The sequence below is a fragment of the Theropithecus gelada genome, chromosome 14 (assembly GCF_003255815.1).
Source record: "Theropithecus gelada isolate Dixy chromosome 14, Tgel_1.0, whole genome shotgun sequence".
Taxonomy (NCBI): Eukaryota; Metazoa; Chordata; class Mammalia; order Primates; family Cercopithecidae; genus Theropithecus; species Theropithecus gelada.
Genome location: NC_037682.1, coordinates 114968602 through 114989507, shown reverse-complemented (window position 1 = coordinate 114989507; position 20906 = coordinate 114968602). Strand labels below are relative to the sequence as shown.

Sequence of the window (20906 nt, the reverse complement as noted above, 5' to 3'; positions counted from 1 at the left end):
ACAGTCACACTCTGGAAGGGGTACTCATCTACCTGGCACCTGATGCTAGGAAAATGGACATGACTTTCAAAGTTCCCTCTAATTCCATGACTGAGATGTATTTAGTCATCCAGGTTTTATAAAAGTAGATATTATATCAAGATGTATTAATGTACTAATTTTTTAAATCACAGAAGGACTCAAAAAAAAAAAAAGGCATAACATAAGAATACACATACTCTCAAACTTCAGGAGGCAACTTCCTGTGAATAACTCCAAATGTAGAAACCATACAGGAAAAGAGTGATTGATATGATTATATTCAAACAAACCAAAAAATCAGCCTAAAGTTAACAGACAAAAGAAACTCTGGGAATGTACTTGCAACACGTATGACCAAAGGTTAATAACTTCGTTAAAGAGTTCCAAGCAATAAAAAAGACAAACACGTCAACAAGAAAGTGAGCAAAGGACAAAAAAACAAGAAAAAAAAAAAGCAATTCACAGAAGAAATATAAATAGATCATAAGAAAATTAATAACATGTTACCAGTGATCAAAGAAATGCAAACCAATGTAACTCTGAGATACCACTTTTGAAATATCAGATTGGCAAAGGCTAAAAAGAATGGAAATACCGAGGCAGGGAAGGACACGGTGTGGAAGCAAGTACTCATGACTTGTTGCTTGGTGTGTATGCTGGAACAGCCTCTCTGAAGGGCAGTTTGGACGAGGGACCCAGAAATCTGGCTTCTAGGTTTCTATCTAAAGAATGCTAGTCCCTATAATCCCAGCACTTTGGGACGTCGAGGCAGGTGGATCACCTGATGTCAGGAGTTCGAGACCAGCCTGACCAACATGGAGAAACCCCATCTCTACTAAAAATACAAAAAACTAGCGGGGCGTGGTGACGCATGCCTGTAATACCAGCTACTTGGAGGCTGAGGCAGGAGAACTCCTTGACCCCGGGAGGTGGAGGTTGCGATGAGCCAAGATCACACCATTGCACTCTAGCCTGGGCAACAAGAGCAAAACTCCGTCTCAAAAAGAAAAAGAAAAAGAAAAGAAAAGAAAAATGCTAGCTGTGACATTTATTTTTAAATTTAAAAAACTACAAATAAGCTCAATGTCAAATACAAGTAGATTGGACAGATAGGGATGCATGTTTGTGATGCTATCCCTAAAATTAACTATGAAAATCAATATTTATTGTTATAGAGAGATCAGATATTGTTAATTATCAGAATATATAGGATGACTTAAATGTATGTGTGTATCTATCTATAATATACATAAAAAAATAGTTTGAAGGATATCAACCAAAATGCTAACATGGGGTGGTATTATGACCAATTTCTTTTGGCTCTTTAAATTTTCTAATTTTTATACATTGCCCATGGATAATTTGTGTTACAAAAACAACATTCAAACAAATTATAATTACTGGTAACTTTCTCTTCAAATTATTAGTTAATTCTAATTTTCCAAAGAGAAGACAGATATAAAAGAACTCTAAAAAGCAAAAATACTATACAAATGCAAAGTGTCATCAATTATCCAGCAAATACTTTTTGAGCACCAACTACGTGTAAAGTCTTGTAGAAAGTACACTGAGAAAGTGAAAGAAAAATTAGGATAACTTGGCTGGGTGCGGTGGCTCACGCCTGTAATTCCACCACTTTGGGAGCCCAAGGTGAGTGGATCACTTGAGCCCAGGAGTTTGAGACCAGTTTGGGCAACATGGTGAAATCCCATCTGTATAAAAAATCCAAAAAAAAAAAAAAGGCTGAATATGGGGGTGTGCACCTATAGTCTCAGCCACTTGGGAGGCTGAGGTGGGAGGACCACTTGAGCCCAGGAAGTCAAGGGTACAGTGAGCTCTGATCATGCCACTGCACTCCAGCCCATGTGACAGAAACCTCATAAAAAAAAGAAGAAGAAGAAGAGAAGAGGAAGAAGAAGGAGAAGAAAAAGAATAAGAAGAAGGAGGAGGAGGAAAAACAAAAAATTAGGATAGCTCTTTACTCTTAGAGAAGATTTAATACGTTACAGAAGATAGATTGACATCTAATCCAAGACATTGAAATTACAGGAATCCATAGTGCTCAGAGAATAGAAAACAACTAATTCCTACTTGCGGATCAATTAAATGTGGGAAGATTTCTTCAAGAAGGAGGTACTGAAACTAAATTCTGAAGGATAACTGAGATTTGCATAGGCAAAGACACGAAGCATAAGCAAAGGAGCAGTAGAACTACATACCGCAGTGATAGAAATGGTATGTGACACACCCTGGAATGGATGAGGGTGTCGGTAGCTGCAATAAGAGATTTATAAAAGAACAGACTGAGTGATGAGGCTGGACAGTCAGGATGGAGACAGCCAACAGAAAGCCTTGCATGCCATTCAGAGTGTCAACCGTATTTTGTAAGTAATGGGAGTCAAATTCAGAGTTTGGGTTTGTTTGTTTTTTTGTTTGAGATAGGGTCTCTCTGTCACCCAGGCTGGAGTGCAGTGGTGCAATTATGGCTCACTGAAACCTCAACCTCCTGGCTCAAGTGATCTTTCTGCCTCAGTCTCCCAAGTAACTAGGACCACAGGTGCATACTACCACATCTGGCTAATTTTTTTTTTTTTTTTTTTTTTTTTTTTTTGGACATGGGGTCTCACTATGTTGCTCATGCTGGTTTTGAACTCATGGGTTCAAGCAATCCTCTACCCTTGGCCTCCCAAAGTGCTGAGATTACAGGCGTGAGCCACCACATTTAGCCCAAATTCAAGTGTTGAAGAAGGGTTGGTAATGTTACTTGTATGACAGCTGAATGAGATTTGGACCCATTTGTTTGGAGTTTCTTTTTTTTAAGAGACAGGGTCTCACTCTGTCACCCTGGCTAGAGTGTAGTAGCATGATTATAGTTCATTGTAACCTCATTGAATCCTGGGATCAAGTGATCCTCCTGCCTTGACCTGCCGAGTAGCTGGGATTACAAGTGTGAGCCACCAAGCCTGGCTCTGAACTTAAAAATTAAGAGATTATATAGCCACAGAAAGCAATGACATACTGACAAATGCTACAACTTGGATGAAACTTAAAAATATTGTGCTAAGTGAAAGAAACCAGACGCAAAAGTCCATATAATTCCATTCGTATTAAAGTCCAGAACCAGGCGCAGTGGCTCATGCTTATAATCCCAGTACTTTAGGAGGCTGAGGTGGGTGGATCACCTGAGGTCAGGAGTTTGAGACCAGCCTGACCAATATGGTGAAACCCCGTCTCTACAAAAAATACAAAAAAAATTAGACAGGCATGGTGATGCGTGCCTGTAGTCCCAGCTACTTGGGAGGTTGAGGTGGGAGGATCACTTGAACCCCAGAGGCAGAGGTTGCAGTGAGCCGAGACTGAGGCACTGTACTCCAACTTGGCGATAGAGCCAGACTCCGTCTTGAAAAAATAAAGTCCACAATAGGGAAGTCCACAGAAACAGAAAGTGGGTGCCTAGGGCTGGGCTGAGGGGTGAGGGTGAGTAAGAGGCTGCTAGCTAAAGGGTATGGGGACTCTTTTTGAGGTGTTGAGATGTAAAGTTGACTCTGGTAATAGCTGCAAATTAAAGGCCATTGAATTGTACATCTTAAATGAGTGAATTGTATAGTATATGAATTATATCAAAATGAAGCTGTTTTAAAAAAGGGGAAATCAGTCTGGTGGCTATTGCACCATGCCAAGCAAGACACTAGAAGGTGATAAATTAGGACGGTGACAACAGTCATGGGAAACAGAGGAGGACAAGTCAGGGAGATACTGCAAAGACAGAACCACATGCGAAGTGAGGAAGAACAACGAAAAAACGCTGCAAAAGCTGCCAGTATAAATGACTGCAAGAGGAGGATGTGAAGAGGAGGTTGGATGGGAGATAGTTATAAATTTGTTTTTCACACAGCAAATGCATGAAGCTTAGCTGGTACCAAGAAGAGTAGAAAGAGGGAGAGAGGTGCACATTCGTAGTTCATATTCCTTTTCCTGGCAATGATGTGGCTAAGGGTACCTTGTGACTAGTGATGACAACTATGAATTATATTATAGCACTAGTGATCAGCACAAAAGTTGTCCTAACTTATGCCTGGAAGCACACTTAGGAGAATTTAGCCACAGAAAGCAGTTAAGACGGCAACAAGCAAGAAAAACCAATTCTATAGCTGCACACAAAATACTCTCAGCATTTAACAGCACTAAGTACTTACTGCACCAAGTACAGATTTTTGTAAAAAGGAGAACTATCATTGCTGCTATGAACATACTGGTTTATACAAAGAAAGCTCAATAGCTAAATGGTAGTGGTTGGCTGCTATTAGTCATAGGCCCCACAAGAGCACAAATGTATTTTACTTGTTTATATCAAAGAAAGCAAGAACGTGAAGTAGACACTCTTGGCTAATGAAATCAGGGGGTTAACAGAAACCATCTGAACATGCCAGAGTTAACGGATGCAAGATAAATGCATAAAAAGGTACACTTTAGACTGAGAAGAAGCCTGAGGAAAATAATATGCAACCAGCACAGCAGATCACCGTCAAAAGCTCAATGGTCAGTTACCAAAATTTACATCCTAAGATTTGTCAAGTTAAGCCTCTAGAAAACAAAGGAGCTTTGCATGTCATTGTCATAATGTCCCTGGATGAAAACTATGACCATTCAATAAGAAAAAAAAAGTTGAGGTCACTTCAGGGAAGCAATTATGAAACAAAGAATCTCCCAGTCTCAGGAGAAAGGGCCCAAAAAAAGATCTGAACTGAAAGATAAATCTATTTGCACTACAGTAGAAGAGGTATCTGAGTTTTCTGGTGAAATTTTCCTATAAGACCCTACCTGAAAGGCAGGTCCGGCTCTGGCTACCCCCATGACAGCAGGTCCTCTGCTAGAGCAACAACCAGTTCTGACTCATCCTTTCCTGCTTGCCACCTAGCCCAGTAGGTACTCAAGAAATGTCAGTTTAGTAAACAAATAATTAATTCAAGACGGGGCAGAAAGAATCCAGTGGAAACTCAAGAAGAATATCAAAGGTCTTGCACACTAAAGATCCTTAGCATGAAGCCCCCGAAGGTCCAAGAGACCAAGCCACTGCTCTAATCCTGCCCGTCATCTTAGAGATGAGGTCATTGGTGCCTTGCCCAAAGTCACACTTCCAGTAAATGTAGAACAAATTCCAGCCTCCAGTGCAGTGGTCAAGTGACCATACCCTTGTGGGACAGGAGATGGAAGAGCTCCAGCAATGAGACCAAAACACATGATTGGGGAGGCTGTTCACTTGAAAGGAAGGGTCAAACTTGTGTCCTTGTGTCCTAAGAAAGACACTACTAGAAAAATAATGATCAGAACTCTCTGGACCCACCTAAGGCATGAAAAACAATAGTAACTTTTAAGTGTAGGAAAAGCAAGGACTGTAGCCATGTTTTCCGTGGACAGTGCCAAATATAAAACAAAACAAAACAAAATGCACGGCAGCTAACTTTTGTAACATGCCAGGCCCCATCCCAAGAGCATCAACACAAATTATTTCGTTGAATCCTGACAGTCTTCACAACACCCCTCTGGGGTAGATGTTATTAACCCCATTATTTTATTTTATTTGTCATTTATTTACATATTTTTTGAGATAAAGTCTTGCTCTGTCGTTCAGGCTGGAGTCCAGTGGTTAGATCTCGGCTCACTGCAACCTCTGCCTCTGGGGTTGAAGCTATTCTCCTGCCTCAGCCTCCCAAGTAGCTCGGATTACCGGCATGCGCCACCACACCCGGCTAATTTTCATATTTTTGGTAGAGATGGAGTTTCACCATGTTGGGCAGGCTGGTCTCAAACTCCTGGCCCCAAGTGATCCGCCCGCCTCAGCCTCCCAAAGTGCTGAGATTACAGGTGTGAGCCACTGCACCTGGCCAACCACATTTTATAGATGAGAGAATCAAGGCTTGGGGACAGTAAGTAACTTGTCCATAGTCATACCAGTAGTGAGCAGCAGAACCACGTGCATCTGTCCCAAGGGCCCACCGCATAGCTGAAGGGAGGGTACTCTGTGTTCTGGGCAGCCATTGATCCCCACGCTGCAACGACGAGGCACCTGCTGAGAAGCACAGCCTGCCTTCTCCAAGTGAGAGACTCTCAAACCCAGACCCAGAAACCTACTCAGTGCTCATTTCCCAAGACTCCCATTCTCTGGGGCTTGTCCTCCCAGCCTGTGTATATTGCCATAGATTTTTAAAAGAGGAAAAAAAGGGTCTCACATGTATAGGCAATGTTCTAATGCTTAACTGAATGGTGAACAGACAATGTTCATCTTTACACTGTATGGATACATTATAGACATTTTCATGTATGCATGATATATGTCACAATTTTTTTTGTAATAACTCCTAACCCAGCCCTGAAGTGACAGCCACCAGATCAGCTGTGACACCGACCATGGCTCACTATGAGGGAAGGGAGACTGGGGAAACTATATTCTACTGCATCACCTACAGATAAAGAGCACACCACCACCCAAAAAGGATGACTTCACCCCCTCAGCAAACCTTGTCTGAATTGTGAAATATAAAGCTACTGATTCCTACCAGCTCAACATTTCACTCATCAAGGAGTGTGGAGGTCGAGAGCACAGGCTTTTAGAGCATCACCTCTTCAGTTTTATCCCAGTTCTGCCATTTATTATATGGTCTTGGGCCAGTTATTTGAGACCTGTTTGAGACTCTGTTTCCTAACACATAAAATGGAGGGGGGAGGTCCTTTCCTGTAGGGTTGTATTAAGGCTGTATGAGATTTTTTTAAATGGAAAGCTCACAGAAGCATCATGATTGTAATTTCTAAAGCTCTTCCCACAGTGAGAACGTGTGTACTCCAGTTCTCGGCCCCAAGCATCCTGCCCACTGAACTGGAAAGTGCGTCTCCATGCTCTTTGGTTGTCCTGAGCCTGAGGGCTTTTCCCACTGAGTCTAGCAAGCCCAGGCCTCTGCCTCACTTTCGAGGTTGTCTGTAGGTGAGCCTGTTTTGCCACTTAAACTTCTACCCTTGCGTGGCCACATGTCCCTGTCCTGACCAGGCTGCTCAGCTCCTCCCTTCCCAAGGTTCTCAGTCTGATTTCTGTGGCCCAGTCTCACCTGAGACTCGCTTATTATTTTTTTTTCTTTGAGATGGAGTTCCGCTCTTGTTGCCTAAGCTGGAGTGCAATGGCACAATCTTGGCTCACTGCAACCTCCACCTCTGGGTTCAAGCGATTCTCCTGCCTCAGCCTCCCGAGTAGCTGGGATTACAGGTACCCGCCACCATGCCCAGCTAACTTTTTTTATTTTTAGTAGAGACGGGGTTTCACCATGTTGACCAGGCTGGTCTCAAACTCCTGACTTCACGTGATCCACCCACCTCGGCCTTCCAAAGTGCTGGGATTACAAGCGTGAGCCACCGCGCCCGACCTGCTCATCTCTCTTGAAATCTCAGTGGACTCCATTCTCCAGGGATCAACCCACATCCCATCTCCTCCATTCAGCCCTTCTCAATTTCTTTTGCCCATTACTACCTCTCCGTCTCTGTTCTTGCACGTCTTTGGTAATTGTACAGGTGACCCCTGAACAACATGGGTTTGAACTGTGCAAGTCCAAATACATGCAAATCTTCTTTCACCTCTGCCACGTCTGAGACAGCAAGACCAACCCCTCCTCTTTCTCCTTCTCAGCCTACTCAATGTGAACACAGTAAGGATGAAGACCTTTATGACAATCCGCTTCCACTTAATCAATAGTAAATACATTCTCTTACGATTTTCTTAACATTTTCTTTACTCACTTTATTGCAAGAATACAGTATATAACGCATAATACCAAAAATGTGTTAATTGACAGTGTTATCAGTAAGACTTCCAGTCATCAGTAGGCAATTAGTAGTTAAGTTGTTGGGAAGTCAAAAGCTACACACAGATTTGACTGCGTGGGGGTCGGTGCCCCTAACCACCAAGGTTAAGGGTCAAGGGTCAAGGGTCATCTGTAATTCAAACCATTAAATGCTATCTTCATAAATTACCATTCCTCAAACTTTTCGTGAGTATTAGTTTCATGTCTTCTCATAGACAAAGACCTGTCTTTCCAGTTGCTTTGTAATTGTGGTAGTTAAGAGCAAGGACTCTAAAGTCAGACTGCCAGCTCAAACACTTTTGAGCTGTGTGACCTTGTGTAGAGTACTTGGCTCCTCTGTGCTTTAGTTTATTCACTTGTAAAATCTTTATAATCTGTACCTAGATTTTAAAAAAATGCTATGAGCTTATAAGATTTTAAATACAGGGTGAGGCTGGGTGCAGTGGCTCACACCTGTAATCCCAGCACTCCAGGAGGCCGAGGCGGGAGGAATACTTGAGGTCAGGAGTTCGAGACCAGCCTGGCCAACATGGCGAAACCTTGTCTCTACTAAAAATACAAAAATTAACCTGGCATGGGAGCGGGCGCCTGTAATCCCAGCTACTCGGGAGGCTGAGACGGGAGAATCTTTTGAACCCAGAAGGCAGAGGTTACAGTGAGCTGAGATTGCCCCACTGTACTCCAGCCTAGGCGACAGAGCCAGACTCTGTCTCAAAAACATAAAATAAAATAAAAATAAATAAATTAACTAAATAAATAAAATACAGAGTGAATTAAATGTTAGACATATTATTATTAGTATCCTTATCATCACATTACCATTACAATACCTAGAACAGGACTGCTAGCTAAGACTTATCCAGTAAAAACATATTTTGTTGCACTTGAGAAGTATCTCTACTTGCTTAAACTAGGGTGCAGCAAACTTTGAGTAAAAGGCTGGATAATAAACGTTTTAGATGAGCCAGTCATAGACGTGTCACAACTACTCAATTCTGCTGTTGTAGCATGAACAAGATCATTGGTAACATATAAACAAGTTGGTATGCCTGTGTTCCAATAAAACTTATGGAATTTCATATAATTGTTGCATGTCATATTATCCTTCTCTTAATTTCTTCATTTAAAAACGTAAAGAAACATTCCTAGTTAGGAAGAACTGTACAAAATCTGGCATCAAGCCAAATTGGGCCTGTGGGCTATGGTGTGTCAATCTACCATGTAAGGTCACATGAGGTCTTCCATGACATCTCAGATGAAGGCCTTCATTCTACAGGCAGTAAGGAAGTGCTGCTGTGTCTTAGGAAGGCACATGAGCCCAAGCCCACACTAGCAATAAAAGCAGCTGTGCAGCAGTGGTATGTATGATGAGTGCTCACTCATATTTCCAGTTCTCCCCTCTTCCTGCACTCAGAAGCCACATTTTCCAGCTTTCCTGCAGTCAGGCAGGGCCACGTGACCAGTTCTGGTCAATGTGTGGCAAGTGCAGGGACAGTGTATTCACTTTCAGGGAGGAGCATTAAGAGCCACGCCCTCCTTCCCACCCCACCCTGACCACTGTGGTAGAAGGGCCATAACATTCTACAGCCTGGATCACTGAGCTGCCTGCTACATGCAGGATAGCCTCCCTGGAGAGTTTTCCAGAGCCTGAGGGGACTTGGAGTGATCAAGAACTAAATTTAGCATGAGTTAAGCTGGTTGGGGTGAAGAGGGGAGGGAATGGTATTATCATGGCATAACCCAGTTTAGTTCAACATCTTTCTGCAAACACAAACCAAAGAATAGCATTAAGAATTAATAAACAAGCCATGCATGGTGGCTCATGTCTGTAATCCTAGCACTTTGGGAGGCCAAGGTGGGTAGATCACCTGAGGTCGGGAGTTCAAGACCAGCCTGACCAACATGGGAAAACCCCGTCTCTACTAAAAAAATACAAAATTAGCCAGGCGTGGTGGTGCATGCCTGTAATCCCAGCTACTTGGGAGGCTGAGACAGGAGAATCGCTTGAACCCGGGAGGCGGAGGTTGTGGTGAACCCAGATTGCCCCATTGCACTTCAGCCTAAGCAACAAGAGCAAAACTCCATCTCAAAAAAAAAAATTAAAATTAAAATAACAAAAACATCTAGCAATATGTAGTCCATCACATCTTTTCACCTTAATAGCTCATTTAGGGGACAAATGTCCAGCCTTCCGAAGAATTCAGCAAGAGACAAGAAGTGTCTTCAAGTTCTCTAATTAGAAACTCTAAACCATCTTTTCCAGCAATAATAAACTTGATGACAATAAGCCTCAGGAAGGCCAGGAGGTAAGGGCTTTGAGCCAGCAGCATCAATAAACCTCAGGTACTCATAATCTGATCTGCAACAATCTCTGCCAGCTACAAAGTTACATTCTTTCTTTCTTCTTAAAGTAGTAATGAGGAAGACAATAACACAACAAAGGAAATAACATTGATTGCTGCTAATTTCAAGCCAGGTACAGTTTACCAAAGTAGAACCATGGATGAGAGGTGAGAAACTCTTATCCTTTTAAGAAATCTGTCAGAGTCAGAAGTTTCGGTTCTCGCCCTGAGCTGTCCTTCTCACTCAAGGGATTTAAATGCCTAGAGGACCAGTGCTCAGTGTCCTGGACTTACCGAACCATGGGAAAACTCCAATTCCCGTCCCACAGAATAATAAAGTAAATCTCACACTGTTCGCAGGAGGGTGTGCCTGCTGTGCGATGTTTGTAAATGAATATTTAATAGTTTCAAATGAACGTTTATTTTCAGTGTCCCCTGCTGACTACAGAAGAACACAAACAGTCCACATCACAAGCAACCTGCTCTGTCAGGACTGTGGCCTTTTTCTAAACCATTACTAAAAAGGAAGCTGAGAGACCGACTAATCCACCCAATACTGTCATTTAATCCCACTTTCAAAACCACCGCCACCCAAGGCAAACAGAAGTCACCTACCAGGGCCACACAGCAGGCAAAAAGGTGATTACAAGGTTCTGATTCAGGAGTCATCTCTCCAGAATCTCAAGCCATGAAGTGACCCCAACCTTCACCGTAACTCACCTTCTGGTAAACATTTCCATAGCTGGGAAGCCTGACTCTATAGGAGGTGTGCAGGGGCCATGTCTAGGGCTCCCTCCTCTGCAGCAGACCTCTTACAGAAAGAATCTTGAGGCCGGGCACAGTGGCTCATGCCTGTAACCCTAGCACTTTGGGAGGCCAAGGCAGGTGGATCACCTGAAGTCGGGAGTTCGAGACCAGCCTGGCCAACATGGTGAAACCCCGTCTCCACTAAAAATACAAAAATTAGCTGGGTGTGGTGGCACACACCTGTAATCCCAGCTACTTGAGATGCTGAGGCAGGAGAATCACTTGAACCCGGGGGGACAGGGAGGTTGCAGTGAGCCGAGATCTTACCACTTCACTCCAGCCTGGGTGACAAGAGTGAAACTCTGTCTCAAAAAAAAGGAAAAGACAAAAGAAATCTAGAGAAATAGATAATTTGGTCCAGGCAACAGCTAAAGAATGAACAGCGCCCCACTTGACAACAGATTGAAGAGAATGGGTACAGTAGGCAACTGACATTTACTGTCAAATAAAATATTGTTGACCATTATTGGTCATGAAATATGGAGAAGTAAAAAAAAAAAAAAAAAGAAAGAAAGAAAAGGACCCTCCCAGCTACCGGTGAAGAATGTGAGTACCTTCTGTCACACAGTGCTCATCCTCCTAAACAGTGTGAAAGCAGCAAGACTGCTCACCCACCCACTCAAACACGGAGAAATTCGAAACTCTCCGCATCTGAGGACTAAACCCTCGCCACAGAAATGCTTCACCTGCTCTCTGTCAAGAACTATACTTTCTCTCAACCTTTTTTTTCCCCCAGAATCAAATTCTTCCAGCACACTGACTTTCCTGAAGGTCTGTCACAGACCCCAGGCTCTTGGAGACTGCATTACCAAGCCCAGCAGAGGTGATGACCAGGAACATGAGGACAGGGAATTCGGACAGGTGTCACTACAGTCTGCCCTAGTCCTGTGGGGGCCAGAACCATCCAGAGGGGGAGCGGCCCCACAAAATTGGAGACCTTCTTAGTGTTTGAGGTTCTGAGGCTCTACAGGAATTAGGACTATCTTTGTGGCACCAAAAGAAAAAGAATTAACCATGCAGAAGCTGTGGAAGATGGGTGAGTTATTCTTTAAGAAACCAATTTCTTGGCTTTCAAATCACTACATGCCCCACAGAAGCTCTGGCCACAGCCCCATCTGTTTGTCAATGCCACCTCCTCTCTCAGCCTCCTCCACCACTGCCCTTACCTTGCTCACCAAGTTACCAGTAGAAGAAATCATAGACTCCTCTTTCGAGACAGCCTAAAGCTACTACCCTACTGAGAGAGAGGGGTTGCACTGGGGGAGATTCTATCTCAAAGTCCAGCCACTTGTCAATCACAGACATATGTCAAGGTCATCTTCATCCAAAAGCATCCTCAGTGGCACTCTCATAACTCCGTGAGGTACAGCTGTGTGAAGTACAGCCTTTACTTACCTAATTGTCCAGCCTCTGAACCTCCCTCACATTTCAGTTACGCCAATAAGACTTCTCTGCCATGCCAGCTGAAAAGGACTTCTAGAGTGTCTGCTGTGCACCACACTTATCTGTCCCTTAGCACTTACTGACTTGCATGTACACATGTGTCAGAGGTGTGAGGGAGCCTCCTTCCATCTGTGAGGCTATCAGCCCCTACAAGGTCAAAGCACTGTCCTTTACATTTTATTAACTTCACAATGCGTGGACAACAGGGCTGCAAAAATAATACTTGATCAACATTTGTAGAACGAAAAGATAGATGAGTAAATGAATGGACAGACCCTGAGCCTGCTCTCTGGGAAAGAAGGCCTGACAGACACACCTTGTTGTTTCTGTGGTAGTTAATCCCCACTCTGAAATCAGTCCAGCCATAAGAGTGTATCCTGGCTTCCCCACAAACTAGTTGCATTCATTTAATGAAATCTCACTTTACCACTCTGTGCCTCAGTTTCCCTAACTCTAAAATGGAGACACCAGCTGCTTTATGGGGTTATAGTAAGAATCAAATGATAAAACATATTTATACACACTTTTAAAAGTCTAACTAACTGACCTAATGAATATAAGAGACAATGGAACATGAAAAAAAGCCGGTGTCTAGCATGGCATTACATGGAGTGGAAATTATACTAGAGAAGAAGAGTAACCAGGGACAGGTGAATCACTGGGGAAACTTACCCTGCGCAAGCCCAAAGCCTGGTTCCTATCTGCACACCTTCACGCAGGTCACTTAAACTCTGTGTCTGTTTCCCCACCCATAAAATGGGGATTCTTTTCATAATACTGTGAGCTCCACGTGAGTTAATACATGTAAAGAGTTTACTGTGGTGCTTGACACATAGTTTCAGCAAATGTTGGTCACCATCGTTCTTATCAGTATTTATCATCATTTTTTTAATATCACCAACCCATAGTAGGCATTACAGAGTTGTTTCTAGAAATAATTCAAACATTATAATTTCCATATGCAGACAGTGCTATCAAGGTAGTCAACAGATTTGGTCATCTTGCTTCTACCAAGTCTCCTTGTTGGAAGAGTAGGGAGTACCCTGAGTACCAGTACCAGAGTACCAGCATTAGTATCCTGAGTATCAGTACCTGAGTACCAGAGAGTTGGGGGTACCAGTTGGGATACTGCCAAAGGCAGCCACATTTCATCCACAACTACAAGGTTTGGCCCCTGGACCAAAATGGATCTGTACTTAATGAGACAATGGGTCACAGGATCTAACGGTATCAATGCAGAGATAAATGACAAAATTGTCCCATCCTTGTAAATTTTATTTGGCTGAAGAAGACAAAATTATCCCAATTACAGTTCCCAGATTAACACTGCTGTCCTTGTTGAAATGCATCAAGAGATGCTCAAGGCAGATTGTTAAAGGCAAACAACTCTGCACATCCCTGAGGACCAACCCAGGCTGAGCCGAGAGCCTTCTGTTAAAGTGATGTCTCATCCTGAATGACAGCCAAGCTACCCCTCAGCCCCAAGCTGGGTGTGCTGACAGCAGGGGTGCGGAAGGATGCTGAGAGATTTCTGATGAAGAGCCCAGTGTCCCTGCAGCACCTGGGCTTTTCTGGGAGGCCGCATCCAAGCTACAGACCCAGCACGGCTCTACTGAGGAATAAAGAACAGCTTTAGCTACTGGTCTGGACCTGGAACTCCCAGTGACAATAAACTCTGCTCATAGCCTCCCACCCAGAAAGAATGGGGTACCAGACCCCCAGAAAGCAAGGACTAAATATAAGAGAGAGGGACAGCAAAACTTGAGGAAAAGAAACTCCCGGCTGGGGGTAACTGGTGCTCCTCACCTCTTGGGGCCTCGCAGTTCTTGAGAGTTACACTTGCAGAAACTAAGCACCTCCGTTTGCCTTCTGCAAACTGCCTTTTCAAGACCCACTAATGGACCCTCTTCCCTAAAGGAGGAGGGCTGGACTAGACATTCTGTCAGGGTTTAATCTAGGGTAGGGGTGCCTGGAAAGCCAAATGTGGCCCAGAGTCAGGTTAGGGCCCCATGCCTTAAATCACTCAACATCCATACCTGACTCTGAAAATCAACCTTTCATTCAGCGATGTGAGCTGCCACCTCCCCACCCCATGCGTGGACAGCCAGCCGCAATGAAGGCAGGGACTCATCCCTGCAGGGAGCTCTCCCAAGCTCATCCTCCTCCTCCTACCCTCCACCCTCTTCAGGGAGAGAAAGCTCCCTCCCCAGTCCAAGGAGCCTTTCTCCTCTGAAGGAGGCCTCAGGCAGCCTCACATGCCACCCTGCAGGGGTACCGGATCCCTGGTATGGCAAAGTTTTCCAACAAAATCTGCAGTTTCTCTACCAGATAAAAAGCCAATTCACCTGCCCATGCAATCTCCTTATTGGGTCAAAAAAGAGGGAGAGGTAAAGGTTTTATTTTTTAAATGGAAGGTAAAAATATTCTGACTACTTCTGTAGCTAGAATACAGCTACTCCCACACCCCAAGCAAGAGATGCCTTTAATGTCCCAATATTAAGCCCAGGAAGAGGCACCTGCCAAGGCCCAAGGTGAGTGTTTGCGTTGGGGTAGGCAGCGGCCCATTTGCCTCTGGACACCAGGCATCCTAGAAGATGGAGCCTGGCCCCTCAGAGGGATGCCCCTAGGGACTGCCTGCCCTAAGCAGCTGACGTGGGAAAGGGCCCCCGCGCCCCCGCAAAATCACGTGTTGGTCAGGGCTCAGGAAGAGTACAACCGCACCCCCAGCCTGATGCAGACGCACAACGCCTCGCCAAAGGGAAGGGCTGTTTCTCTATTATCAAGTTCCCTCTGTGCACACCACTCCTCACGTACTCGAAGTTGGAGAACCTTTTAGCTGCAGTTTGGTTCTCTCCACTGCCCCCCAACTTCCACAAAACCTCTGCCCTCGAAGAAGGTAAGGAAAATACAGAAGCAGTATAGAAGCTGGAGGAGCCAGGGAGAGTACCCCAACTTTTAAAGTGCCTAGTCCCCACATCTAAACCCCTCGATGCCTGGTGAGATGGCATCAATGAAGGGGACCTCTTGAGGGTGCTGGGGGGAGCACACGGCTGAAGAAAGGCAGAAGAGGAAGGCTCCCTATCCCTCCTCTACTTACCAGGAGAGCTTGAATCCTTTCATTAGTACAGTCACGATAATCCACTGACCGTGTCCTTAGCATCCCCGTCACAGCTCCGGAGGTCCCAGGACATATTGGAAAAGATGACGAAGTCCCAAAAGAACAGAATCCCATGTAATGCGACTTGAACACAGAAAGAGAAAGACAGAAAGGGAGAAAGAGCCAGAAGAACTGCTGCCACTGCCCCTTCTTCCCCGTTTCCCAGCTGAAAGCTGGGCTTGGAGACGAAGGACAGATTCTGCAAATCCAGCCTGGGGCTGGAGCCGCCTGCCCGAGCTGTGGCTGTCGCTGCCAGTTTCTGATGAGGATGGGTAACGCTGGCAAGGCTGTGCGAAACAAACCCTGGACTTGCCGTCAACAGCCAGGCGGGCCGGCTGCCCCCCACCCTTACCTCATACCGGCTCTGAGCTGCTTTGGGGAAGGAAGCCAAGGAGAGCCTGGGAGGAGAGCACAAACCTAGCAGAACCTGCACCTCTCTTCCCCCAGGCGGCAGCTCCCGCAGCTCCATATAATCTCCTAATCAATGCAGTACCCAAGCAAAGCACTGCCAGCCACTTCCGCCCATTTAAAGACACAGCACACGTTTAGTCCCAGGATGGGACAGAGTATCAGGGAGAGGGCGTGTGAGGAATGTGGTGCCAGGAAGGAAGAGGAGGGGATAGAAATATCTGAAGATGAGCACTTCTATCAGCATCCACCCAGGGGTTAAAACACTCCACCCCTGCCGGGGAGGAGAACCTGGACCCTAGTTCCTCTGCACACCTCTGGAATCCAAGCAGACTCAGAGGCCCCGAGGTAAGTGCCTGGGGCATCCAGGCACACAAGACCACCTTAAATAAAATCCTCACCCTCTCCCCAGCAAGGCGGGGCAAGCAGGGCCACGTGCTCCCAGGCAGTGTGCTGCACACAGAATGCACAGTTCTCTCCTCCTGCTGGGGAAATTGCCTGACTTCTGGAGGCACGGTGAGGCAGCAACTTCTGGTGGCAGGGCAGCACATTGTCACCTGGGGCCAGGGATCCTTTTAAGGTGACCGACCACAAAGGCCTGGTTTAGGATTTAAGCCACATGATCACCAATCCTGGGCTCCAAGAAGATGCAGACCAGCCACAGCACCCCAGTAAGGCAGGACCGGGATTTTCAACTCTAGCTGGAACGTAACAGTTCACTGAGAAGGGGGAAGAGGCTCCTCCTAAATCAGATCCTCCAGGCTGGGGCCTGGGAGTTCCAGTACCAACAGCTTCCCTGGCTGTATGATTCCTTTCTCTCTTTCCCTGCATTACTATCTGGGTCAGTAATGCGGATGGGTGACAACGAACAAAGAGATTAATTATGAAATAGCAACCTTCAACTGAACCATGATAATAAAGCTTTACGCGGAAACTTGCTCCAAAACAATCAAACCATAATAAGCCTTTACCCTAAAATTTGCCCATAAAACAATCTGCAGACATCCTCTTGCTGTATGGACATCATCTATACTTGACCCTCTAAAGTGAGAAAAAGTGATCATCTCTCCTTTGGCCAAGCATGGTGGCTCATGCCTGTAACCCCAGCACTTTGGGAGCCCAAGGCGGCGGATCCCTTGAGGTCAGGAGTTTGAGACCAGCCTGGCCAACATGGCGAAACCTCGTCTCTACTAAAAATACAAAATTTAGCTGGGCGTGGTGGCACGTGCTTGTAATCCCAGTTACTCGGGAGGCTGAGGCAAGACAATCGCTTGAACCAGAGAGATAGAGGTTGCAGTGAGCCCAGATCCCACCACTGAAATCCAGCCTGGGCAACAAATCTGCTTTGTTCTTTTTAGAGGATAAGCACCATGGAGACAAGGGCTGTGTGTCGTTCAGCTAGCTCTATATCCCCACTGAGGAGGAGGGCTTGGGTATTGTAGGGGTACTAGAAGCAAGCATTTAAGTGACCTTACTCAAACCAAACTAAAAACACCATGTTATCTCTCCAATGTCCACATGGTCCAGAAGAAACACTCTTTAAGGTATACTAAGCTTTTGAGACCTGATTCCACTAGTAAAAAGTGGAAGAAAAAAGTAAAGTATACTGAGTTTTCAGAAAGGTGTTCCCGAAGCAGCCCTTGGCTGCGGAATTGATCTATCCATAGCCCCATGCCAGACAACCCTCAAATGCTGCCAGGACTTCTGAACACATCCGAAGTTACGTTTTTAAAGCTCCTGGAGCCTGTACCCAGGCCATACTTTCAGCACAGATACTGAAGGGATGCAACAGATTCCAGAAGTACAAAGAGTTGTCCTTTATGACCTAGATAATTCACTCAATGGAAATACCAGGTCATGTGATCCAGCCCCGAGGCAAATGTCACTGAGAGTACTCCAGGTACACGTGAATACTGTATTCTCATCCTGGCCCATCAACTGCTCTGATCACAAGTAACACATAAGGATCAACGATGTCCAAGTACTATATTAAAAACACATTACTGTAACTGTAAAAGTTTTTGGCTTTTGCTCTAGCTGGTTTTTTTTTTTTTTTTAACTACAAAAACAAAAATCCACAAAGTCAACTCCTTCTCAACTACTAAGAGTATATTGAGGGTTAGTTATGTCAGGCATCAAGCTAAGCATTTTGCATGTATTCTCTTACTAAATCCTCATATCCATGGTATAAGGCAGTACCTCACGATTTTTCAGATAATGCCACTGAAGACTAACTGTAGTGTCTTTTTTATTTATTTATTTTTTTGAGACGAAGTCTCACTCTGTCGCCCAGGCTGGAGTGCAGTGGCGCAATCTCAGCTCATTGCAATCTCTGCCGGCCGGGTTCAAGCAATTCTCCTGCCTCAGTCTCCTGACTAGCTGAGATTATAGGCGCGCACCACAATGCCCAGCTAATTTTTGTATTTTTAGTAGAGATGGGGTTTCACCATGTTGACCAGGCTGGTCTCGAACTCCTGACCTCAGGTGATCTGCCCACCTCGGCCTCCCAAAGCATTAGAATTGCAGGTATGAGCCACCCCGGCCAGCCTAACTGTAGTGCCTTAATTTGCCTAATGTCAAACAGCTAGCAAGCTGCAAGTCTGGAATTTGAATGCAGGCATCCCTAGCTCAAAAACCTATTGTCTTAATCAATATGTATGTTTATTAAAAATTTCCTTCTCTATCAGAGAAGCTGGTTTATAAAAGCTTACATGCTCCCAGGAGAAAAAGAATCCAGGCAGTAAGTAAAAAAGAGACTAAACCAAGACTAAATCTCTTCTGTTACTGATGAGTTAGCTGGCTTGAGTGTCTGTGTGTGATGTGAGGAACCCAAAAGGGAAGGAAGAACAGGAGAGCCCACTGGGTTGAGTGACCATCATCTGCCTCGAATTCCCCTTGGCTCTCTCTTGTTTCTGAAACAGCGCTTCTCACAGGGCCCTGGAGACAGATTCCATTTTTGTGGTCCATAAAGAAAACTCGGCTGGCCATGGTGGCTCACACCTGTAATTCCAGCACTTTGGGAGGCTGAGATGGGTGGACCACCTGAGGTCAGGAATTCGAGACCAGCCTTGCCAACATGGTGAAAGCCCGTCTCTACTAAAAATACAAAAATTAGCCACACGTGGTGGCACACGCCTGTAATCCCAGAGACTTGGGAGGCTGAGGCAGGAGAATCACTGGAACCTGGGAGGCGGAGGTTGCAGTGAGTCGAGATCATGCCACTGCACTCCAGACTGGGCAACAGAGCAAGACCATCAAAGAAAAAAAAAAAGAAGAAGAAAAGAGAAAGAAAATCTCAAAAGGTGATCCAAACACAGCTTTGAAGAGACATGGAAGTGCTTTCTGAGGTAAAGACTAAGACCAAGTGAGATGGGAAAAATGTTCCTCATCTAACTTCCCTCTTTATCTTCTCACCTCCGTGAGAAGCAGTCTCCATGGTCTGAAAAGTTCCTGGTTAGTAAATCGCAAGCACTAACATAACCTCTAAGAAAGAATACACAGATTCTCCTGCTTCTGCCTGGCTCCCTGCAATCTGGCTGCTCCCCGACATTCGCATTTCAGGAAGGATAAGAATTGCTTAGAGGAAACTAGATTGCAAAGACTTCCATGTCTGGCACTATGGCATATGCACAGATAAAATAGAAAAAAAAAAAAGAAATTAAAAGTGCTTGATGAGCTATCAAAAAAATAAGAAATATTTAAAGGTCAAAAATGTAGTGATGGCAGAAAATAGTGAAACTGGGCTTCCGTTTTCAGGGCCTCCCAGAGCACACTAGAGATAACTCCCAAAGCCCACAAGTGGTGAGAGAAGCCAGAGGCGACTGCCTCATGAAGTGGGTCCCAGTGGACTACACTCTCACCGTAAGGATGCACTTGAAAGAAATGCACAAATGCTGCCCAGGAACTAAAAGGAAAATTGCCTGCCCTAAACTTTGATGTTGAACAAAGGAGGAAGAATAATCTCCTCTGATAAATCATAATCACAAACTGACTCTTACACTGATTGCACCCTGAGAGTTTCCTAAACAACTGACCCAGAAACAATTCCCAGAAAGGAAGAAAATGACAGATTCAGCCACAATAAAGTTAAAAACTTCAATCATCCAAAGAGATCATAGAGAGAAAAGACAAGGCTGTTCTAAGAGAAAATATTTGCAACACATATTGCTTGAGAAAGGAACTGTCCACAGAATTTATTAAAAATTCCTACAAACCAATGAGAAAAAGAAGGATAATTCTGAAAACAGACAAATGATTTGAGTTAGCATTTTCAGAAGAGAAAGCAATAAACATATAAAAAGGAGCTCAATTCATTAGTACTCAGGAAAATATAAATTGGAACTCTAGTGAGATGTCATCACATACTCTTCCCATTGACAAAAATTAAAAATCAAATAATATCAAGTGTTGGAAAGGAGCTAGTAGGAGTGTATACTGCTTCAATTCCCTAAGAAAATTATGTGGTATTATGTAATAAAGTTGGATGATTGCATCCTCTAACACCTAACAGTTCTACTCCAATAATGGAAGCAACTCACATTCGGAGGCATGCACGAAAAACTTTAAATAGCATTCCACCTAACAACAAAAGCAAAACAAAAACCCTGAAAACAAATGTCTATCAACAGAAAGGATACATGCCTTGTGTTATCTTCTTAAGGTGGAACAGTACACAGCACTGAAAATGTATAAAGCAGTCACATGCAATGGAGCAGAACAGGTGAGAGGTACTCCTGCAATTGTCATTTCTTCTTTATACTTTATACATATTTTATATATTTTATAAATATTATTTGTTTGTTTGTTTTCTTTTTTCTTTCTTTCTTTCTTTCTTTTTTTTTTTTAGACAGGGTCTCACTCTGTTGCCCAGGCTGGAGTGCA

The 20906-nt window shown here is 44.4% G+C and overlaps 1 protein-coding gene across 4 annotated transcripts in view; it reads right to left on the bottom strand.

Annotated features, from left to right (window-relative positions):
* LOC112606835 (GRAM domain-containing protein 1B) overlaps positions 1-20906 on the bottom strand; it is a 277260-nt gene that overhangs the window by 86680 nt on the left and 169674 nt on the right. For 2 of the 4 annotated variants that reach the window (XM_025357753.1, XM_025357754.1), the window contains exon 1: positions 15558-16093. The exons of the other annotated variants lie outside the window; for them this stretch is intronic. In XM_025357753.1, coding sequence (XP_025213538.1) covers positions 15558-15580 — 23 coding nt within the window. In that variant the 5' untranslated portion in view covers positions 15581-16093. Of the gene's footprint in view, positions 1-15557; positions 16094-20906 lie in introns of those variants that run through there. 4 annotated transcript variants of the gene reach the window in all.